The 23,413-nt window shown below is 37.5% G+C and overlaps 1 protein-coding gene and 1 non-coding gene across 2 annotated transcripts; both read left to right on the plus strand.

The window, feature by feature from the left end:
* Window positions 1-4,035: 4,035 nt before the first annotated feature.
* On the plus strand, window positions 4,036-4,143 carry LOC130977312 (small nucleolar RNA R71). Its single transcript, XR_009085010.1, has one exon. It is a non-coding gene; the product is annotated as a small nucleolar RNA R71 (small nucleolar RNA).
* An 18,213-nt stretch (window positions 4,144-22,356) lies between these two features.
* LOC130975337 (uncharacterized mitochondrial protein AtMg00810-like) lies at window positions 22,357-23,034 on the plus strand. The gene has a single exon (XM_057900146.1). The coding sequence runs from the start codon at window positions 22,357-22,359 to the stop codon at window positions 23,032-23,034; it is 678 nt and encodes a 225-aa protein (XP_057756129.1).
* The last annotated feature ends 379 nt before the right edge of the window (window positions 23,035-23,413 follow it).

Consider the following 23,413-nt stretch of genomic DNA (forward strand, 5'->3'; position numbering starts at 1 on the left):
TAACATGTCTCCTTTTTCATCATTCTTTCAAGAGCCAACATTCATGAACCACAAATTCAAAAGACATATGCACTGTTTAAGCATACATTCAGAGAACAAAAAGTGTTGCCACCACATCAAAATAATTAAACTGTTATAAAATTCAAAATTCATGCAATTCTTATCTTTTTTCAATTAAGAACATTGTTTATTTAAGAAAGGTGATGGATTCATAGGACATTCATAACTTTAAGGCATAGACACTAAGACACTAATGATCATAAGACACAAACATAGATAAACATAAGCACTAAAATTCAAAAAACAAGAAAATAAAGAACAAGGAGATTAAAGAACGGGTCCACCTTAATGATGGTGGCTTGTTCTTCCTCTTGAAGGTCTTATGGAGTGCTTGAGCTCCTCAATGTCTCTTCCTTGTCTTTGTTGCTCCTCCCTCATGATTCTTTGATCTTCTTTAATTTCATGGAGGAGGATGGAATGTTCTTGGTGCTCCACCCTTAGTTGTCCCATGTTGGAACTTAATTCTCCTAGGGAGGTGTTCAGTTGCTCCCAATAGTCTTGTGGAGGAAAGTGCATCCCTTGAGGCATCTCAGGGATCTCATGATGAGAGGGGTCTCTTGTTTGCTCCATCCTCTTCTTAGTGATGGGCTTATTCTCATCAATGGGGATGTCTCCCTCTATGTCAACTCCTACTGAATAACAGAGGTGACAAATGAGATGAGGAAAGGCTAACCTTGCTAAGGTGGAGGACTTATCCGCCACCTTATAGAGTTCTTGGGCTATAACCTCATGAACTTCCACTTCTTCTCCAATCATGATGCTATGGATCATGATGGCCCGGTCTATAGTAACTTCGGACCGGTTGCTAGTGGGAATGATTGAGCGTTGGATAAACTCCAACCACCCTCTAGCCACGGGTTTGAGGTCATGCCTTCTCAATTGAACCGGCTTCCCTCTTGAATCTCTCTTCCATTGGGCGCCCTCTTCACAAATGTTAGTGAGGACTTGGTCCAACCTTTGATCAAAGTTGACCCTTCTAGTGTAAGGATGTTCATCTCCTTGCATCATGGGCAAGTTGAATGCTAACCTTACATTTTCCGGACTAAAATCCAAGTATTTCCCCCGAACCATAGTAAGCCAATTCTTTGGATCCGGGTTCACACTTTGATCATGGTTCTTGGTGATCCATGCATTGGCATAGAACTCTTGAACCATCAAGATTCCGACTTGTTGAATGGGGTTGGTGAGAACTTCCCAACCTCTTCTTCGGATCTCATGTCGGATCTCCGGATATTCACTCTTTTTGAGTGAAAAAGGGACCTCGGGGATCACCTTCTTCAAGGCCACAACTTCATAGAAGTGGTCTTGATGCACCCTTGAGATGAATCTCTCCATCTCCCATGACTCGGAGGTGGAAGCTTTTGCCTTCCCTTTCCTCTTTCTAGAGGTTTCTCCGGTCTTGGATGCCATAAATGGTTATGGAAAAACAAAAAGCAATGCTTTTACCACACCAAACTTAAAAGGTTTGCTCATCCTTGAGCAAAAGAAGAAAGAAGAGAGTAGAAGAAGAAGAAATGAGGAAGAAGGGAATGGCTATATGTTCGGCCAAAAAGGGGGAGAAGTGGTGTTTAGGTTGTGTGAAAATGAAGGGGTGAAGAGGGGTATATATAGGAGAGGGGGGGCTCATGGTTCGGTCATGTATGGGTGGGTTTGGGAGGGAAAGTGGTTTGAATTTGAAGGGTGAGGTAGGTGGGGTTTTATGAAGGATGGATGTGAGTGGTGAAGAGAAAGATGGGATTTGATAGGTGAAGGGTTTTTGGGGAAGAGGTGTTGAGGTGATTGGTGAATGGGTGAAGAAGAGAGAGAGTGGTGTGGTTGGTGGGATCCTGTGGGGTCCACAGATCTTGTGGTGTCAAGGAAAAGTCATCCCTGCACCAAATGGCATGCAAAATCACGTTTTGAGCCAATTCTGGCGTTAAACGCCGGGCTGGTGTCCATTTCTGGCGTTTAACGCCAGGTTCTTGCCCTTTCTTGGCGTTTAACGCCAGTTTGGTGCCCCTTTCTGGCGTTAAACGCCCAGAATGGTGCCAGACTGGGCGTTAAACGCCCACCTGCTAGCCTTACTGGCGTTTAAACGCCAGTAAGTTCTTCCTCCAGGGTGTGCTGTTTTTCTTCCTGTTTTTCATTCTGTTTTTGCTTTTTCAATTGATTTTGTGACTTCTCATGATCATCAACCTACAAAAAACATAAAATAACAAAAGAAAATAGATAAAATATAATATTGGGTTGCCTCCCAACAAGCGCTTCTTTAATGTCAGTAGCTTGACAGAGGGCTCTCATGGAGCCTCACAAATGATCAGAGCAATGTTGGAACCTCCCAACACCAAACTTAGAGTTTGAATGTGTGGGTTCAACACCAAACTTAGAGTTTGGTTGTGGCCTCCCAACACCAAACTTAGAGTTTGACTGTGGGGGCTCTGTTTGACTCTGATTTGAGAGAAGCTCTTCATGCTTCCTCTCCATGGTGACAGAGGGACATCCTTGAGCCTTAAACACAAAGGATTCTTCATTCACTTGAATGATCAGTTCACCTCTATCAACATCAATCACAGCCTTTGCTGTGGCTAGGAAGGGTCTGCCAAGGATGATGGATTCATCCATGCACTTCCCAGTCTCTAGGACTATGAAATCAGTAGGGATGTAATGGTCTTCAATCTTCACCAAAACATCCTCTACAAGTCCATGAGCTTGTTTTCTTGAGTTGTCTGCCATCTCTAATGAGATTCTTGCAGCTTGCACCTCAAAGATCCCTAGCTTCTCCATTACAGAGAGAGGCATGAGGTTTACACTTGACCCTAAGTCACACAGAGCCTTCTTGAAGGTCATGGTGCCTATGGTACAAGGTATTGAAAACTTCCCAGGATCTTGTCTCTTTTGAGGTAATTTCTGCCTAGACAAGTCATCCAGTTCTTTGGTGAGCAAAGGGGGTTCATCCTCCCATGTCTCATTTCCAAATAACTTGTCATTTAACTTCATGATTGCTCCAAGGTATTTAGCAACTTGCTCTTCAGTGACATACTCATCCTCTTCAGAGGAAGAATACTCATCAAAGCTCATGAAGGGCAGAAGTAAGTCCAATGGAATCTCTATGGTCTCATTTTGAGCCTCAGATTCCCATGGTTCCTCATTGGGGAACTCAGTGGAGGTCAGTGCACGCCCACTGAGGTCTTCCTCAGTGGCGTTCACTTCCTCTCCTTCCTCTCCAAATTCGGCCATGTTGATGGCCTTGCACTCTCCTTTGGGATTTTCTTCTGTATTGCTTGGAAGAGTACTTGGAGGGAGTTCAGTAACTTTCTTGCTCAGCTGTTCCACTTGTGCCTCTAAATTCCTAATGGAGGACCTTGTTTCAGTCATGAAACTTTGAGTGGTTTTGATTAGATCAGAGACCATGGTTGCTAAGTCAGAGGGGTTCTGCTTAGAATTCTCTGTCTGTTGCTGAGAAGATGATGGAAAAGGCTTGCCATTGCTAAACCTATTTCTTCCACCATTATTGTTGTTAAAACCTTGTTGAGGTCTTTCTTGATTCTTCCATGAGAAATTTGGGTGATTTCTCCATGAAGAATTATAGGTGTTTCCATAGGGTTCTCCTAGGTAATTCACCTCTTCTATTGAAGGGTTCTCAGGATCATAGGCTTCTTCTTCAGATGAAGCATCCTTTGTACTGCTTGGTGCATTTTGCATTCCAGACAGACTTTGAGAAATCAAATTGACTTGTTGAGTCAATATCTTGTTCTGAGCCAGAATGGCATTCAGAGTATCAATCTCAAGAACTCCTTTCTTCTGACTTGTCCCATTGTTCACAGGATTCCTTTCAGAAGTGTACATGAATTGGTTATTTGCAACCATTTCAATTAGCTCTTGAGCTTCTGTAGGCGTCTTCTTCAGATGAAGAGATCCTCCAGCAGAGCTATCCAAAGACATCTTGGATAGTTCAGACAGACCATCATAGAAAATGCCTATGATGCTCCATTCAGAAAGCATGTCAGCAGGACATTTTCTGATCAATTGTTTGTATCTTTCCCAAGCTTCATAGAGGGATTCTCCATCCTTCTGTCTGAAGGTTTGGACTTCCACTCTAAGCTTACTCAATTTTTGAGGTGGAAAGAATTTTGCCAAGAAGGCATTGACTAGCTTTTCCCATGAGTCCAGGCTTTCTTTAGGTTGTGAGTCCAACCATATCCTAGCTCTGTCTCTTACAGCAAAAGGGAATAGCATAAGTCTGTAGACTTCAGGGTCTACCCCATTAGTCTTGACAGTGTCACAGATTTGTAAGAATTCAGCTAAGAACTGATGAGAATCTTCCAATGGAATTCCATGGAACTTGCAATTCTGTTGCATTAGAGAAACTAATTGAGGCTTAAACTCAAAGTTGTTTGCTCCAATGGCAGGGATAGAGATGCTTCTCCCATAGAAGTCGGGAGTAGGTGCAGTAAAGTCACCTAGCACCTTCCTTGCATTGTTGTTGTTTTCGGCTGCCATGGGTTCTTCTTCTTTGAAGATTTCTGTTAGGTCCTCTACAGAGAGTTGTGCCTTAGCTTCTCTTAGCTTTCGCTTCAAGGTCCTTTCAGGTTCAGGGTCAGCTTCAACAAGAATGCCTTTGTCTTTGCTCCTGCTCATATGAAAGAGAAGAGAACAAGAAAATATGGAATCCTCTATGTCAAAGTATAGAGATTCCTTGAGGTGTCAGAGGAAAAGAAAATTAGAAAGAACAGGTAGAAGAATTCGAACTTAGTCAAATAGAGTTCGAATTGTGCATTGAGAAGGAGTGGTACTCCATAAATAGAAGGATGTGAGAAGAGGGGAAGAAATTTTTGAAAATTAAGTGAAAGATTTTGAAAACATTTTGAAAAACCTTAATTGATTTTCGAAAACCAAGAGTGGGAAAGAAATCAAGTAATTTTTGAAAAAGATTTTGAAATTAGAATTTAAAAAGATATGATTGAAAACTATTTTGAAAAAGATGTGATTAAAAAGATTTGATTGAAAAGATATGATTTGAAAACAATTTTAAAAGGATTTGATTTTAAAAATTAATGACTTGCCTAACAAGAAAAGATATGATTCAAACATTAAACCTTTCTCAACAGAAAAGGCAACATACTTGAAATGTTCAATCAAATCATTGATTGTTAGCAAGTATCTTTGAAATAGGAAAGAAATTGATTTTGAAAAGATATGATTGAAAAGATTTGATTTTGAAAAACTTTGAAAACTTGAAAAAAAAAATTGATTTGAAAACAAAATCCTCCCCCTTGTGCCATCCTGGCGTTAAACGCCCAGAATGGTGCACATTCTGGCGTTTAACGCCCAATGCACTACCTTTTTGGGCGTTAAACGCCCAACCAGGCACCCTGGCTGGCGTTTAAACGCCAGTCTGTCCTTCTTCACTGGGCGTTTTGAACGCCCAGCTTTTTCTGTGTAATTCCTCTGCTGCATGTTCTGAATCTTCAGTTCCCTGTACTATTGATTTGAAAATAGAACCAAGATCAAATAAACAATGCATGCAAGACACCAAACTTAAAATTAGACACTAGACTCAAACAAGAAACATGAAATATTTTTGGTTTTTTATGATTTTGAAAATTTTTTTTTTTGGATTTTTCAAAAATTATATGAAAATAGGAAATAAAGGTTTCAGAATTCTCAGTTTGGATTCCAGGAATCATTGCAATGCTAGTCTAAGACTCCGGTCCAGGAATTAGACATGGCTTCACAGCCAGCCAAGATTTCAAAAAAAGTTTCGGTCCAAAACACTAGACATGGCCAATGGCCAGCCAAGCCTTAGCAGATCATTGCTCCAATAGCAAGATTGATAGAAATCAACAAGCTCTTGTGATGATAAGTTGAAAATTCGGTCCAATAAGATTAGACATGGCTTCTCAGCCAGCCAGATTTCAACAGATCATCATGAAATACTAGAACTCATTCTTAAGAACTCTGAAGAAAAATACCTAATCTAAGCAACAAGATGAACCGTCAGTTGTCCATACACAAAATAATCCCCGGCAACGGCGCCAAAAACTTGGTGCGCGAAGTTGTAGTGATCACGATTTCGCGCACCAAGGTGTTGAAGTGATTGGTGAATGGAGAAGAAGAAGAGAGAGAGTGGTGGGGTGGGTGGGGATCCTGTGGGGTCCACAGATCCTGAGGTGTCAAGGATAATTCATCCCTGCACCAAGTGGCGAGCAAAAATGCTCATTCTGCCAATCCTGGCGTTAAACGCCGGGCTGGTGCCCATTTCTGGCGTTTAACGCCAACTTGATACCCATTCCTGGCGTTAAACGCCAGTCTGGTGCCACTTTCTGGCGTTAAACGCCCAGAATGGTGCCAGACTGGGCGTTAAACGCCCATTTGCTGCCCTTACTGGCGTTTAAACGTCAGCAAGGTTTTCCTCCAGGGTGTGCTGTTTTTCTTTCTGTTTTTCATTCTGTTTTTGCTTTTTCAATTGATTTTGTGACTTTCCATGATCATCAACCTACAGAAAACATAAAATAACAAAGGAAAATAGATAAATATAACATTGGGTTGCCTCCCAACAAGCGCTTCTTTAATGTCAGTAGCTTGACAGTAGGCTCTCATGGAACCTCACAGATACTCAGAGCAATGTTGGAACCTCCCAACACCAAACTTAGAGTTTGAATGTGGGGGTTCAACACCAAACTTAGAAGTTGGTTGTGGCCTCCCAACACCAAACTTAGAGTTTGACTGTGGGGGCTCTATTTGACTCTGTTTTGAGAGAAGCTCTTCATGCTTCCTCTCCATGGTAACAGAGGGATATCCTTGAGCCTTAAACACAAAGGATTCTTCATTCACTTGAATGATCAATTCTCCTCTGTCCACATCAATCACAGCCTTTGCTGTGGCTAGGAAGGGTCTGCCAAGGATGATGGATTCATCCATGCACCTCCTAGTCTCTAGGACTATGAAATCAGCAGGGATGTAATGGTCTTCAACCTTCACCAAAACATCCTCTACAAGTCCATAAGCTTGTTTTCTTGAATTGTCTGCCATCTCTAGTGAGATTCTTGCAGCTTGCACCTCAAAGATCCCTAGCTTCTCCATTACAGAGAGAGGCATGAGGTTTATACTTGACCCTAAGTCACACAGAACCTTCTTAAAGGTCATGGTGCCTATGGTATAAGGTATTGAGAACCTTCCAGGGTCCTGTCTCTTTTGAGGTAATCTCTGTCCAGTCAAGTCATCCAGTTCTTTGGTGAGCAAAGGGGGTTCATCCTCCCAAGTCTCATTATCAAATAACTTGTCATTTAGCTTCATGATTGCTCCAAGGTACTTGGCAACTTGCTCTTCAGTGACATCTTCCTCCTCTTCAGAGGAAGAATACTCATCAGAGCTCATGAATAGCAGAAGTAAATTCAATGAAATCTCTATGGTCTCATTATGAGCCTCAGATTCCCATGGTTCCTCATTAGGGAACTCATTGGAGGCCAGTGGACGTCCATTGAGGTCTTCCTCAGTGGCGATCACTGCCTCTTCCTCCTCTCCAAGTTCGGCCATGTGGGTCATGTTAATGGCCTTGCATTCTCCTTTTGGATTCTCTTCTGTATTGCTTGGAAGAGTACTAGGAGGGAGTTCAGTAATTTTCTTGCTCAGCTGTCCTACTTGTGCCTCCAAATTCCTAATGGAGGACCTTGTTTCAGTCATGAAACTTTGAGTGGTTTTGATTAGATCAGAGACCATGGTTGCTAAGTCAGAGTGGCTCTGCTTAGAGTTCTCTGTCTGTTGCTGAGAAGATGATGGAAAAGGCTTGCCATTGCTAAACCTGTTTCTTCCACCATTATTGTTATTGAAACCTTGTTGAGGTCTCTGTTGATCCTTCCATGAGAGATTTGGATGATTTCTCCATGAAGGATTATAGGTGTTTCCATAGGGTTCTTCCATGTAGTTCACCTCTTCCATTGAAGGGTTCTCAGCATCATAAGCTTCTTCTTCAGATGAAGCGTCCTTAGTACTGCCTGGTGCAGCTTACATTCCAGACAGACTTTGAGAGATCATATTGACTTGCTGAGTCAATATTTTGTTCTGAGCCAATATGGAATTCACAGTATCAATCTCAAGAACTCCTTTCTTCTGATTCGTCCCATTGTTCACAGGATTCCTTTTAAAAGTGTACATGAATTGGTTATTTGCAACCATTTCAATCAGTTCTTGAGCTTCTGCAGGCGTCTTCTTTAGATGAAGAGATCCTCCAGCAGAGCTGTCCAATGACATCTTGGACAGTTCAGACAGACCATCATAGAAGATACCTATGATGCTCCATTTAGAAAGCATGTCAGAGGGACACTTTCTGATCAATTGTTTGTATCTTTCCCAAGCTTCATAGAGGGATTCACCTTTCTTCTGTCTAAAGGTTTGGACTTCCACTTTAAGCTTACTCAATTTTTGAGGTGGAAAGAACTTTGCCAAGAAGGCATTGACTAGCTTTTCCCAAGAGTTCAGACTTTCTTTAGGTTGTGAGTCCAACCATATCCTAGCTTTGTCTCTTACAACAAAAGGGAATAGCATAAGTCTGTAGACCTCAGGGTCAACCCCATTAGTCTTGACAGTGTCACAGATTTGCAAGAATTCAGCTAAAAACTGATGAGGATCTTCCAATGGAAGTCCATGAAACTTGCAATTCTGTTGCATTAGAGAAACTAATTGAGGCTTAAGCTCAAAGTTGTTTATTCCAATGGCAGGGATAGAGATGTTTCTCCCATAGAAGTCGAGAGTAGGTGCAGTAAAGTCACCCAGCACCTTCCTTGCATTGTTGGCATTGTTGTTATTTTTGGCTGCCATGTCTTCTTCTTCTTTGAAGATTTCTGTTAGGTCCTCTACAGAGAGTTGTGCCTTAGCTTCTCTTAGCTTTCGCTTCAAGGTCCTTTCAAGTTCAGGGTCAGCCTCAACAAGAATGCTTTTGTCTTTGCTCCTGCTCATATGAAAGAGAAGAAAACAAGAAAATATGGGATCCTCTATGTCACAGTATAGAGATTCCTTGAGGTGTCAGAGGAAGAGAAAAATAGAAGGAAGAGGTAGAGGAATTCAAACTTATCAAGAAAGATGGAGTTCGAATTGTGCATTGAGGAGGAGTGTTAGTCCATAAATAGAAGGATGTGAGAAGAGGAGAAGAAATTTTCGAAAATAAATTAAAAAGATTTTAAAAACATTTTGAAAAATACTAATTGATTTTCGAAAACTAAGAGTGGAAAAGAAATCAAGTGATTTTTGAAAAAGATTTTGAAATTAGAAATCAAAAAGATATGATTGAAAACTATTTTGAAAAAGATGTGATTAAAAGATATGATTGGAAGATATGATTTAAAAAACAATTTAAAAAGATTTGATTTTTAAAAAATGATAACCTGCCTAACAAGAAAGATATGATTCAGACATTAAACCTTTCTCAACAAAAAAGGCAACATACTTGAAATGTTGAATCAAATCATTAATTGTTAGCAAGTATTTTCGAAAATGGAAAGAAATTGATTTTGAAAATATATGATTGAAAAGATATGATTTGAAAAAGATTTGTTTTTGAAAAAAAATTTGAAAACTTGAAAAAAATTTGAATTAAAAACAAAATCTTCCCTCTTGTGCCATCCTGGCATTAAACGCCTAGAATGGTATACATTCTGGCGTTTAACGCCCAAAACTCACCCCCTTTCGGGCGTTAAATGCCCAGCCAGGCACCCTGGCTGGCATTTAAACGCCAGTTTTCCTTCCTCACTGGGTGATTTGAACGCCCAGCTTTTTCTGTGTAATTCCTCTGCTGTATGTTCTGAATCTTCAATTCTCTGTATTATTGACTTGAAAAGACACAAATTAAAAAATTTTTTGGATTTTTAATAATGAGGAATAATCAAAATGAAACTAAGATCAAATAAACAATGCATGTAAGACACCAAACTTAGAAGTTTGTATACTATTGACACTAACAAAATGAGAATGCATATGAGGAACAACAAAACACTCAAGACAAGAGAATTTAAAGATCAGAACAAGGAAATCATCAAGAACAACTTGAAGATTAATTAAGACACATGAATGAATTCAAAAAATGCAAGAAGAACAAAAACATGCAATTGACACCAAACTTAAAATGAGACACTAGACTCAACAAAAAACATAAAATTATTTCTTTGGTTTTTATGATTTTGTAATTTTTTTGGATTTTTTTTTTGAAAATTGAGTGAAAAAGAAAATAAGGATATCAAAATTCTTAATGAGAAATCCAGGAATCATGCAATGTTAGTCTAAAGCTTTAGTCTAAAGAAATTAGACATGGCTAGCCAAGCTTCAGCAGGACATTGCATTCAAGAGCTAAATTGATGAGAATCAATCAGCTTTGGTGATGATAAGGACATCACCTTGAAACACTAGAATTCATTCTTAAGAACTCTGAAGAAAAATACCTAAGCTAAGCAACAAGATGAACCGTCAGTTGTCCAAACTCAAACAATCCCCGGCAACGGCGCCAAAAACTTGGTGCACGAAATTGTGATCATCAATGGCGCCATCAACATGGTACACTCAATTGCAATCACCACTTTTTATCACAACTTCGCACAACTAACCAGCAAGTGCACTGGGTCGTCCAAGTAATAAACCTTACGCGAGTAAGGGTCAATCCCACGGAGATTGTTGGTATGAAGCAAGCTATGGTCATCTTGTAAATCTCAATCAGGCAGATTCAAATGGTTATGAATGATTTATGAATAAAGCATAAAATAAAGATAGAGATACTTATGTAATTCATTGGTGAGAATTTCAAATAAGCGTGTGGAGATGTTTTGTCCCTTCCGTCTCTCTGCTTTCCTACTGTCTTCTTCTAATCCTTCTTACTCCTTTCCATGGCAAGCTGTATGTTGGGCATCACCATTTTCAGTGGCTACAGTCCCGTCCTCTCAGTGAAAATGTTCAACGCGCTCTGTCACAACACGGCTAATCATCTGTCGGTTCTCAATCAGGATGGAATAAAATCCAGTGATTCTTTTGCGTCTGTCACTAACGCCCAGCCTTCAGGAGTTTGAAGCTCGTCACAGTCCTTCAATCCTTGAATTCTACTCAGAATACTACAGACAAGGTTTAGACCTTCCAGATTCTCTTGAATGCGGCCATCAATTCTAGCTTATACCACAAAGATTCCGATTAAGGGATCCAAGAGATATCCACTCAATCTAAGGTAGAACGGAGGTGGTTGTCAGGCACACGTTCATAGGTGAGAATGATGATGAGTGTCACAGATCATCACATTCATCAAGTTGAGGAACAAGTGATATCTTAGAACAAGAACAAGCTGAATTGAATAGAAGAACAATAGTAATTGCATTAATACTCGAGGTACAGCAGAGCTCCACACCTTAATCTATGGTGTGTAGAAACTCCACCGTTGAAAATACATAAGTGATAATGGTGATCATTGGCTTCGGCCCCAGAGAGGGAACCAGAAGAACCAAGATCTGATCTAAGATAGCATAGTACTGATCAAAGATAGCTACCAAGATGAAAATACAATAGCAAATGGTCCTATTTGTAGAGAACTAGTAGCTTAGGGTTTACAAAAATGAGTAAATGACATAAAAATCCACTTCCGGGCCCACTTGGTGTGTGCTTAGGCTGAGCATTGAAGCTTTCAAGTGTAGAGACTTTTCTTGGAGTTAAACGCCAGCTTTTGTGCCAGTTTGGGCGTTTAACTCCCATTCTTGTGCCAGTTCCGGCGTTTAACGCCGGGCAGTTTTGAGCTGATTTGGAACGCCGGTTTGGTCCATCAAATCTCGGGCAAAGTATGGACTATTATACATTGCTGGAAAGCCCAAGATGTCTACTTTCCAACGCAGTTGAGAACGCGCCAATTGGGCTTCTGTATATCCAGAAAATCCATTTCGAGTGCAGGGAGGTCAGAATCCAACAGCATCTGCAGTCCTTTTCAGCCTCTGAATCAGATTTTTGCTCAGGTCCCTCAATTTCAGCCAGAAAATATCTGAAATCACAGAAAAACACACAAACTCATAGTAAAGTCCAGAAAAGTGAATTTTAACTAGAAACTAATAAAAATATAATAAAAACTAACTAAAATATACTAAAAACATACTAAAAATAATGCCAAAAAGCGTATAAATTATCCGCTCATCAGGAAGTCGGCATATCTGATTGCCCTACTTTTAAATATGTCATGATTACACAATGTGTTCCACGTGTCTCAACTCCAAAAATACCACCATGATCCAAGCCATGTATTGCGACAAGAGGATGTAGCACTTAAGGATGACCTAACTTTTGATCTACCAGCCGTGGAGATCGTAGACAAAAGCGTGAAGCAACTAAGGAACAAGACGATATAGTTGGTAAAAGTGGCAAGGGGTAATGGAAACTCAGGGGCTACACATGGGAAATAGAAGCGGATATAAACAAAATTTTCGAACTTGATTACAGGTAACAATAATTGAGGATATTTTCTTTCCATCCCAATAGCAGAGATTTTCCAACAAAACCCCTAAGCTATCTAATGACCCTCATCGATCAATTCAGGATGTAGAATTTGGGGACAAATTTTTTTCTTATAGGGATGGTAATGTAACAACCGCCCCTCATCCTTTCTAGAAAATTCAATTTGAAATTTAAAAACGAAAGATTTAGAATTTTAAATTACGAATAGGAATCTAACAACCACCCATCTTTTGAATTTAAAATACCCCAGTCACATTTACCATTAGAAGTATATAAATAGGGTTACACCGATAGGTAGAAGATCACCCCTCTTAAATACTAATCCTCTCTCTTCTCTTTCTACAAAAATATTCTGTATATAAACACAAAGAGTCAACCTCAAAGTCAATAAAGAGGTGTTAGAAAAAAATAGGAAATTATGTTTGTTTACTTTATGCTTGGCATGTGTTATGTTCTATTTTATTATTTATCATCTATATTGCTGTTATGTGATGCTCTTATACTGTTATCATGATTATGTGTTTTATGGCATTATTTTTCCCTTTCCTTTTCTTTACACGCATGTATTATGTTCATCATCAAAGTTTCTCCCATACACAAACCCATCATTGTCTAAGACTTTTTGATCAAGAGTACATGCATACTTTTGTAGTTTCGTGATAAATGGTATTCCTATCATTGTTACTACTACCTTATAACCATTTAAGTCAAGAGTACATGCCTTTCTATAAATTTTGTTTGATTATTTAATATATCTTATTTTCATTAAAAATATGATACTACACGATCCTTTAACTTATGTTATTATGTTATTAATATCTTTTTAATTAGAGAGTACATGGCTATCCTGTGCCATATAACTATAATATCATGAATATGGAATCATTATTTCACATGTCCCTTTTTATGTTATATGTGTTTATCTTCTTATATAATTTTCTTCTTGTGTATGTCTAAACAATCATATTTATAAATTAAACTGAGGGAATGATTCTTAGAAAAGGTGACCCCAAAACAAGATATCGATATGATCTTTCGGTAAGAGAAGGTGATCCATCGAGATGATCCTTCGATAAGGGAAGGTGATCGCCAAAACACTTGGGATAAGAACCTTCGGTATGGAAAGGAGACTCGCACCTTTTATACTAGTTTGAGCTCAATACATTTCATAAAATCTACAAGTTCAGAAAGGAAAAAGTATAAAGGAAAAGTTTGCTTGTGTTATTAATTTCAAAGTTGCATCCAGCTTAAGTTGTTATTATGTTGAGTGTCTATAAGCTATGATTCTTCTGTTTGGCTTATCAATGTTGATTATGTTATTATTTTTCTTTATATATGCATACTGTGCCATATTTTTAAAATCCTATAAGTGGATTGAAGATAGATATGGAGGTGTCACATAACAGTCCTACTGAGATCTTTTCAGTTCTCACCCTTTCTCTTTCCCATACGGTCATACTATCTCCAGAGGAGCATGGCACAACGGATAGAAACGACGAAGCAGGGGCACTTTCGAATATGATTCCTCAAAGCAGTGTGGGTAGTTACGACCACTAGTGCTCCAAAATATCTACTTAGATCGAGATTTTGTAGGAAAAACCCGCAACTACTGTGATAACTTTTCTAGATACGAACACTTTAGCACCCAAGAAACAATCACTCGAGGTGGTCTACGTCGAATCAGAATTAGATTTTGAGGCAGAGGAAGAGGATTCCAATAGCCCTAGCCACGAGGAAGACCTAATGGTGGAGGACCCAGGTGGAGGACCCAGAGGAAAAATTAACCTTTTGCGAAAGTCCGAAGGTGGAGTACGTACCTTATTCTCCCACTTCAACATCCTATCGGATCTTAGTTCACCCCACACAACAAAATCGGATTTTCATCCTGCCAAGAAGTGTTGGAAGAAGATTGATAGTGCCCCAATTTATAGATGACTAAAAGGTCCCAACGAAGGATGGAATATGACACAAGGATGGGAATTTTCGATAAACTTAGTTAGGACGCGCCACGTTTTGTCATAGATATTTTTGTTAAGCAATCTTTATTGTTAGAAACCGTACTCATGAAAACCTTGTTTTCTTTATTTACTCGAATTTGCTTATGTGTGTCCAATTCCTTCTTTTAATTGTTTATTTATTTTACTCAAATTATCATGCATATTCATCTTCTTTTTTGCATGATGATTAAGGGATAGCTTGCTTTCCTAAAGAGTGACATCCTATTCAATGCCCTCAAAGATAAGATTTTGCCTAAGATGTTACATAATGTAATTAAAAATTTTAAAATCTCATATTTTTAGTAAACAACCTTTCTTTTTTAAAATTCTTAACTTATATATAAGTCACATATCTTAAGAATACAGCAATAGTAGAGCCATTAAATATGGTCAAACTCTAATAAAAATACAGAAGAAGATGATGATAATAATAATGTAATTGATGATATTATTATAACAATGTAGGTTAATATATCTAAAAGAGTGAACATGTATGTTTATGAAATATATGTACGTTAATTTGATATATGTGCTCAAATAGATAAATTGATATAAAGATGAAAGGTAATTAGAATTAGAATCAGGGGCGGAGCTAGAAGAAATATTAGAGGGGGGCCAAAAATATTTACACACTAAAAAAAGACTAAAATAAAATTTTAAGGAGGGCTAAACTGAAATTTACATATAATTTACATGTAAAAAATTAAAATTAGGGGGGGCGATTGCCCCCCTTTGTATGTATGTAGCTTCGCCCCTGATTAGAATCGTTCTAACCAAAATTAATGGTTTATGTTGTTATTATATATTAAGTAGAATAGTTGCTAACAATGTAAAATTAATTATAAAAATAATATTTCATATATTTAATGTAATTAAAAATTTTAAAATTTTATATTTTTAGTAAGTAATATTTTCTTTTTTTTTAAAAAAAAATTCTTAACTTATATATAAGTCACATATTTCAAAGATACAGAAATTTCATTAAGCATAATCAAATTCTAATAAAAATCGAAAAAATGATGATGATAATGTAATTGATGATATTATTATAATATCGCAAGTTAATGTATCTAAAAGAGTACACAAGTTAAGGGGTTGGGGGGCATGAATGCATTAATTATTTTATGATCTCACTCACATCACATATATGTAAGTGTATTGTTAGCTAGTGGAACAAAACATGGGAAGTGAATTAAAGAGAAAGCAAGTGGCAAGTGATGGCAAAGTTATAAGGTGATACTGATATTGATGATAATTTTTGACCTTCTTAAAATTTTACTAGTGTAAACAAAACAAGTTTAGGTGAAATTGAAATCGTTTATTAAAAAAAATGTAAGTTATTAAATAAAAATATATAAATAATCATTTATTTTATATAATCTTTTATATAAAATTTTTTTGTTGGTTTATGTAATTTTTTATATAGAATTTTATGATTGTTTTTTGTCGTGCTGAATTTTCTTTTTTAAATTAATAAAATAAAAATCTAGACCTTTTAGAGAAATTTTATATAAATTAATTATAAAAATAATATTTCATATATTTAATGTAGTTAAAAATTTTAAAATCTCATAATTTTAGTAAACAACCTTTTTTTTAATTTTTAACTTATATATAAGTCACATATTTTAAGAATACAGAAATAGTAAAGTCATTTAACATGATCAAATTCTGATAAAAACACAAGAGCTAATAATGACAAGGATGTAATTAATGACATTATTATAATAATGTAAGTTAATATATCTTAAAAAGTGATCAGATATATCTATAAAATACATGTATTTTAATTTGATATATGTACTCAAGTAGATAAATTAATATATAGATAGAATTTAATTAAAACTAAAATATTTGATATAATTAAAATAAGATATTAAAAATAATTAAAAAATTTAATTTATATTTTAATATTAATAAAATATAAAAATATCATTACAATTTATTTAAAAAATATTTTATATTTTATATGTATATGTGTCTCCGTGTCATATGAAATTTTAAAATTTGTATGTTGACATGTTTCGTATCTGTATTAATATCTGTGCATCATAGCATATAAATCATATATTTTAAGGATATATAAAGCCATTAAAAATGGTCAAACTCTAATAACAATAGAGAAGATGATGATGATATAATTGATGACATTATTATAAAATCGCAAATTAATATATCTAAAAGAGTGAACAGGTTAAAGGACCAGCCCATAAATGCATTAATTATTTTATAATCTCACTCACATAATCACATACATGTAAGTGTGTTGTTAGCTAGTGGAACAAAACAGAAAAAGTGAATTGAAGAAAAAGCAAGTGGCAAGTGATAGAAAAGTTATAAGGTGATATTGATATTGATGATATTTTCTGGCCTTCTCAAAATTTCAGTAGTGCAAACAAAACAAGTTTAGGTGGGATCGAAATCGTTTATTTAAAAAAAGGTAAGTTGTTAAATAAAAATATATGAACAATCATTTATTTTATATAATCTTTTATATAAAACTTTTTTATTGGTTTATGTGACTTTTTTGCATAGGATTTTATGATTTTTTTTGTCGTGCTGAATTTTCTTTTTTAAATTAATAAAATAAAAATCTAGACCTTTTTATAGAAACTTTTTATAAAAATAATATTTCATATATTTAATGTAATTAAAAATTTTAAATTTTTATATTTTTTGTAATCAACCTTTTTTTAAAAAAAATTTAATTTATATATAAGTCATATATTTTAAGAATACAAAATAGTAGAGCTACTGAACATGATCAAACTCTGATAAGAATACAAGAGCTAATGATGATGATGATGTAATTAATGATATTATTATAACAATGTAAGTTAATGTATCTAAAAGAGTGAACTGATATGTCTATAAAATACATGTATTTTAATTTGATATATGTACTCAAGTAGAAAAATTAATATATAGATGAAATTTAATTAGTGTTAAGAGAATAATTAGAATCAAATCAGATCAATTAGGATTATTTGTATTTATATAACGTATCTACATATTAATTGTAAGATTCTATACTTTTATTACTTTGATTCTTCTAGCATCTATATATACTCCTTATATATATTGTATTTTTTCTTAGACTGAATAATATACAAAACACTTTCTTTAGTTTGGTCTCTTGTTTTTAACATGATATCAAGAGTTTAAGTTGTTTTTTTTAGAAACACTTGGTTTTTAGCTCCTTTATCTTGTTTCACCGGCAGTACTTTGCCCCCAGTTTTCGACTTCCTCCCGACGCTTTGGTTCATCAACGCTGCCACCCACGCCTTCTCCTCGTTGCAAGCTTTCTAACGTCGTCACACTCGCCGTCTACTGCCGCCGGCCGCTCCCTCATGTGCCGCCAGAAGACCGGTCACCGCCTTAGTCACTTTTTCGTTCACAAGTTTTGATTTCTTTTCCTCCTTCAGGCAGCCTCTTTCGTCCTTACTTTGCTCGCCTTCCCAACCTCTTCATTTGTCACAGACCATATCATTGTCTTCATCTCATCCTCACGATTACAAAGAGCCCAGCCAAATTTCCTGAAACGTCCGCACGCACCCCCACACGCTGTTGGAACATCGCTGGCCGCACCCATTCTTCTCGGCCCAGAACCTTCAGCAGCCATTGGATCTTCGCGCAGATCGCACGCTCCAGAGGCCTCCACGTATCACGCCATTAGGCTCCAGCATCTCCAACCTGCGTTCTACCCGCCTGACTCGCGACTCTGATCTGCATCTCCGCCCGCATCCAGCTCAGCGCCAGCGTGCTTCCTCTATCTATTTAGACGCTGATGCGTGAGCATTTTTCCTATCTTTTCCTAGTGAATTTACATCTAAATTGCTAAGTTTAATAAAGAATTAATTATATTTTAGCCACTATAGGTGCTACTTTGAATCTTGTGTAATTTTGTTTATTTTAGGTAGCATTCGGCTGGATTTGATAAAATTTCTGCAGTATAAGAATCAAAGGAGATGGTAGCAAGGAGCGACGCGCATGCGTACCTGACGCGAGCGCGTGATTTGGAGCTTTCCATGGCGACGCGTGCACGTGACTGACGCGTACGCGTGATTTGAAGAATTGCACAGCGACGCGTCTGCGTGACTTGCAAAAAAGACCATTGACGCATACGCGTGACTGACGCGTACGTGTGACATGCGCCACGTGTAGAAAACGCAGAAAACGCTGGGGAGTGATTTCTGGGCCCCATTTTAGCATCCAAGTTAGGCGCAGATCCAGTGAAGCCAAGTGGTCCCCACGTTACAAGACGCGGAGTAGTTAATTAATTCTGATTTAAATTGAAATTTGAATTTGAAAAGAGGAAAAGATATTATCTTAATTTTAGATATTAGATTTTAAATTAATTAGGATTAGTTATAAAAAGGAGAGACTTCTCTTCTATGGACATTCCATTAAGGGGGATTCCATTAGGAAATTCTATACAAATTTACATTCCACATTCCATGAGTAACTAAACCTCCACTGTTAAGGTTAGGAGCTCTGTCTATTTGTATGGATTGATTTTTATTGCTTTCTCTATTTTAATTTATGTATGGATTTATAATTTAAGAATTGTTTTCGCTCTTTATTTTATGAATTTGGGTGGAACGGAAGTATGACCCTCTTTCTATTTGAGTTCCTTTGAAATTTGGAAAAGCTCTTTACTTGAACAACAGCTTGAAAACATATTCTCCTAAATTTTAATTATCTGGATTTAACGGGATACGTGACATATAATCCTTCTATTTTTGGATAATTAGAGTTTTTGTGGCATATAAACTGGAATTTGATCATGTAGCTTCTAATTGGAATTAATTGACCAAGGAATTGGTAGTTAATGAATTTTAGAGGAGACTAGAAAGGTCTAAGGAATTATGGTCTAGTCACATATAGTTTGCCATAAATTAAATCCTACATAATTAAAATAGTTAGTAAGAAAAGTAAATCCGAAAAAATAGATAACTCTGAAACCTTAACTATCTTCTCCATATTTTATTCCCAATTTATTCACTTATTCACCTGTCTCTTCAAACTCTTCTTTACTCTTTAATGCTTTTTGAACATCTAAACACTATTTTCTGCTTGTCTAACTAAGCCTATCAAACACTATTGTTGCTTAATCCATCAATCCTCGTGAGATCGATCCTTACTCACGTAAGGTATTACTTGGTACGACCTGGTGCACTTGCCAGTTAGTTTGTGGGTTATTAAATCACCCCACCAGACGCTGCCACATGTCCCCGCTTTGCTGATGTGGCGCCGACGTGGCATTGACGTGTCTCTGATGTGACAGATAGTGGGACCCTCCCTAAGGTTTTTGGGTGAGCTCTTTCCGATTCTGCACTCTGATTTCTCATTTTCTGCTCTGAAATTGCTGTTTTCTCTCCTCTCTTTGATCTTTGTGACTACTATCATGGACAAGCCAGATATTTTTGCTGCCACAGACAGAAAGAGTAAATTCTATCAGAACTGTAACTGTTCTAGGCATGTCTTTTCCGACTGTCCTTCTGTTGAATGTCGCACATGCCACCAGAAAGGTCATATTAGCTACCATTGTTCACAGCTGTTCTGCCGTTACTGCAAGCTCTTGGGACATTTAATTACTGCCTGTCCTACTCGCCCACCACGTCCTAATCCACTCAACTCGTCTCCTGACTCTCTATCTGATATTGCGTCTCTTCTTCAGCGTCTTTTCTCCATTTCTGGTAATACCCCTGCTGCTTTTTCGACCCCTCCAGGTAATTCTAAATGATATTTTGACTCGGGTTGCTTTAATCACATGTCTCCGTTGCGTAATATTTTCGCGTCCCTGTCTACCATTACAAATGGACCTTTTGTCAATACTGCAAATGGCTCCCTCTTGCACGCAACACACAAGGGTTCTATATCCCACTCAACTTTTAATCTTCCTAATACTTATTATATTCCCAAATTAAACTTTAATCTTATTTCTGTTGGTCAACTTGTTGATCTGGGTTTTGATGTCACTTTTTTCGTTTCTGGTTATCGTGTACAGGATCCTCGGACGGGACAAATCATCGGGACTGGACGTAAGGTAGGAAGGTTATTTGAACTCGAGAATCTTCATAGTCCTCCTGTACTAAATCTCTGTGCTGCTTCTTCTCCTTCTACCCTTCACTTATGGCATCAACGTCTTTCCCACACTTCTTTAGGAAAACTGCGTCCTCTTGTATCTCAAGGTGTTTTAGGTCAGGTTCCAAATGAATCTTTTGATTACATTTCTTGCTAAACTGCCAAATAACTGCTTTATCTTTTCACAATAATTCATCTCTTGCTTACTCTCCTTTTGATCTCATTCACTCTGATGTTTGGGGCCCCCACTCCCACTGCCTCTATGGGCGGAGCTCAATACTTTGTCGTTTTCATTGATGATTATTCCCGTTTTACTTGGGTTTATTTGATGACTAATCGCCATGAGTTAATCTATATTAACTTTGCAACTATGATTAAAACTCAGTTTTCCAAGGTCATTAAGGTTTTTTGACGTGATAATGCTATGGAATACCGTGATTTCAAACTCTTAACATTTCTTGCAGAACAGGATACTTTGTCTTGAGTTTTCTTGTCCTGGTACATCTCAACAAAATGGCAGAGCTGAACGCGAACACCGTCCGTGCAATGCTTCTTGCTTCTTCGTGTCCTGAGCGTACTTGGGGTAAAGCCGTTCTTACTGCTGTTCATGTTATCAGTAGACTCCCTTCTTCTGTTCTTGGTAATGTTACTATCTTTGAGCATCTTTATCATACCTCCCCAGATTATAGTTCTCTTCGAGTTTTCGGTTATGTATGTTTTGTTCTTCTTCAACCTCATAAACATAGTAAACTTGAACCTTGGGCTCGTATGTGTTGTTTCCTTGATTATGGCACTGAACACAAGGGTTATCGTTGTTGGAATCCTCTCTCTAACTGTATTCGTATATCTCGTCATGTTGTCTTCTGGGAGCATCACATGTTTTCTTGGTTCTCATCCTTTGAGTCCATTCTGCCTACTCAGTCACCTTTGTTTACTAACCCCAATGTTGATCTTTTTTCTAGTGATAATTTTACAAGTTCTATCTCGAGTGACCCTCCACAGCCTCCTATTCTTCTGCCTTCTCCATCTTTCGATAATTCCAGACCAGACGATGATCCTGCTCCTACCGTCATACCTCCTCCTCCCACTCGTTCTTCTAGGGTAAGAAATCCACCTCCTCATCTTCTTGATTATCATTATTTTTCTACTATCCTTCATCAACATGAACCTAAGTCATTCAGAGAAGCCTCCACAAATCCACATTGGCAACAAATAATGCAGGAAGAAATACAGGCACTTGAAAAAGCACACACTTGGGATTTGGTAGATCCTCCTTCTAATCAGGATGTTTTGGGAAGCGGATGGATATACAAGATCAAGACTCGCTCTGATGGTTCTATTGACCGTTATAAGGCATGATTGGTTGCTCAGGGTTGTACACAAGAATATGGTATTGACTACGAAGAGACTTTTGCTCCTGTTGCTCGGCTCACCTCTATTCGAGCTCTATTGCTATTGCTGCTGTCAAAAAATAGTCTCTCAATCAGATGTACGTGAAGAATACATTTCTTAATGGAGATTTGAAAAAGACGGTCTATATGAAACCCCCTCCGGGTTATCCTTGTCCTTCTAGCAAAGTTTGTCTCCTTTGCAAGGCACTCTATGGACTTAAGCAAGCTCCTCGTGAGTGGTTTGACAAGTTTAGCACTACCATATGCAATCTTGGTTTCACTTGCAGCCCTCATGAGAATGCTCTCTTCATTCGTAAAAGCGAACGTGGAGTTGTTCTTCTACTTTTGTATGTTGATGACAATGATCATTACTAGCGATGATTTTGATGGTATCCCTTCAACATACTTTTGAGATGAAAGATCTTGGTTCTCTCAGCTACTTTCTTGGTTTAGAAGTCATCTCTACCGTTGATGGCATCTATCTCTCTCAGGCTAAATATGCTTTAGATCTCCTTGCTCAAGCTAGAATTACAGATAGTCACACTGAATCTACTTCTCTTGAGCCTAATGTTCGATTTACTCCTATGGATGGCATTGTTCTGGATAATCATACTCTTTATCGACAGCTAGTTGGCGGACTCGTCTACTTAACTGTCACCCGACCAGACATCGGCTATCCGGTTCATGTTCTTAGCCAGTTCTTGTTAACTCCTCGTACTACTCACTATGCGGCAGTTCTTCACGTTCTTTGTTACATCAAAGGCACCCTATTCCATGGCCTTTATTTTTCTGCCTGTTCCTCTTTATCCCTTCAAGCGTACTCAGATGCTGATTGGGCTGGTGATCCTACTGATCGTCGTTCCACTACTGGTTATTGTTTGTTTCTTGGCGACTCTCTCATTTTCTGGCGAGCTAAGAAGCAAACATTCACTGCTCGGTCAAGCACCGATGTTGAATACCGTGCCCTTGCTGACACCACTGCTGAAGTTGTCTCGATTTGTTGGTTTCTCGCAGACTTGGGTGCTTCTCAGTCATCCCCAATTGATTTTTTGTGACAACTGCAGTACTATTCAGATTGCCATAATGATGTTTTTTATGAATGCACCAAACACATTGAGATTGATTGTCACTTTGTTCTGCAACGTATCCTTATTGATGCTGTTCGTCTCATCGCTGTTGGAACACTGAATTAGACTGCTGATATCTTCACAAAGGCTCATCATCAGACTCGTTTCCGGATTCTATTATCCAAACTCAAGTTGGTATCCTTAACTTCCACTTGGGTTTGAGGGGAGATGTTAAGAGAATAATTAGAATCAAATCAGATCAGTTAGTATCATTTTTATTCTTATAGCGTATCAGTATATTAATTGTAAGATTCTATACCTTTATTATTTTGATTCTTCTAACAACTATATATACCTTTTGTATATT

The sequence above is a fragment of the Arachis stenosperma genome, chromosome 4 (assembly GCF_014773155.1).
Source record: "Arachis stenosperma cultivar V10309 chromosome 4, arast.V10309.gnm1.PFL2, whole genome shotgun sequence".
NCBI classification, from domain to species: Eukaryota; Viridiplantae; Streptophyta; class Magnoliopsida; order Fabales; family Fabaceae; genus Arachis; species Arachis stenosperma.

Excerpts from the sequence above, each read along its gene's own strand:
- LOC130975337 (XM_057900146.1), top strand. The coding sequence starts at position 22,357 with ATGATTTTGATGGTATCCCTTCAACATACTTTTGAGATGAAAGATCTT.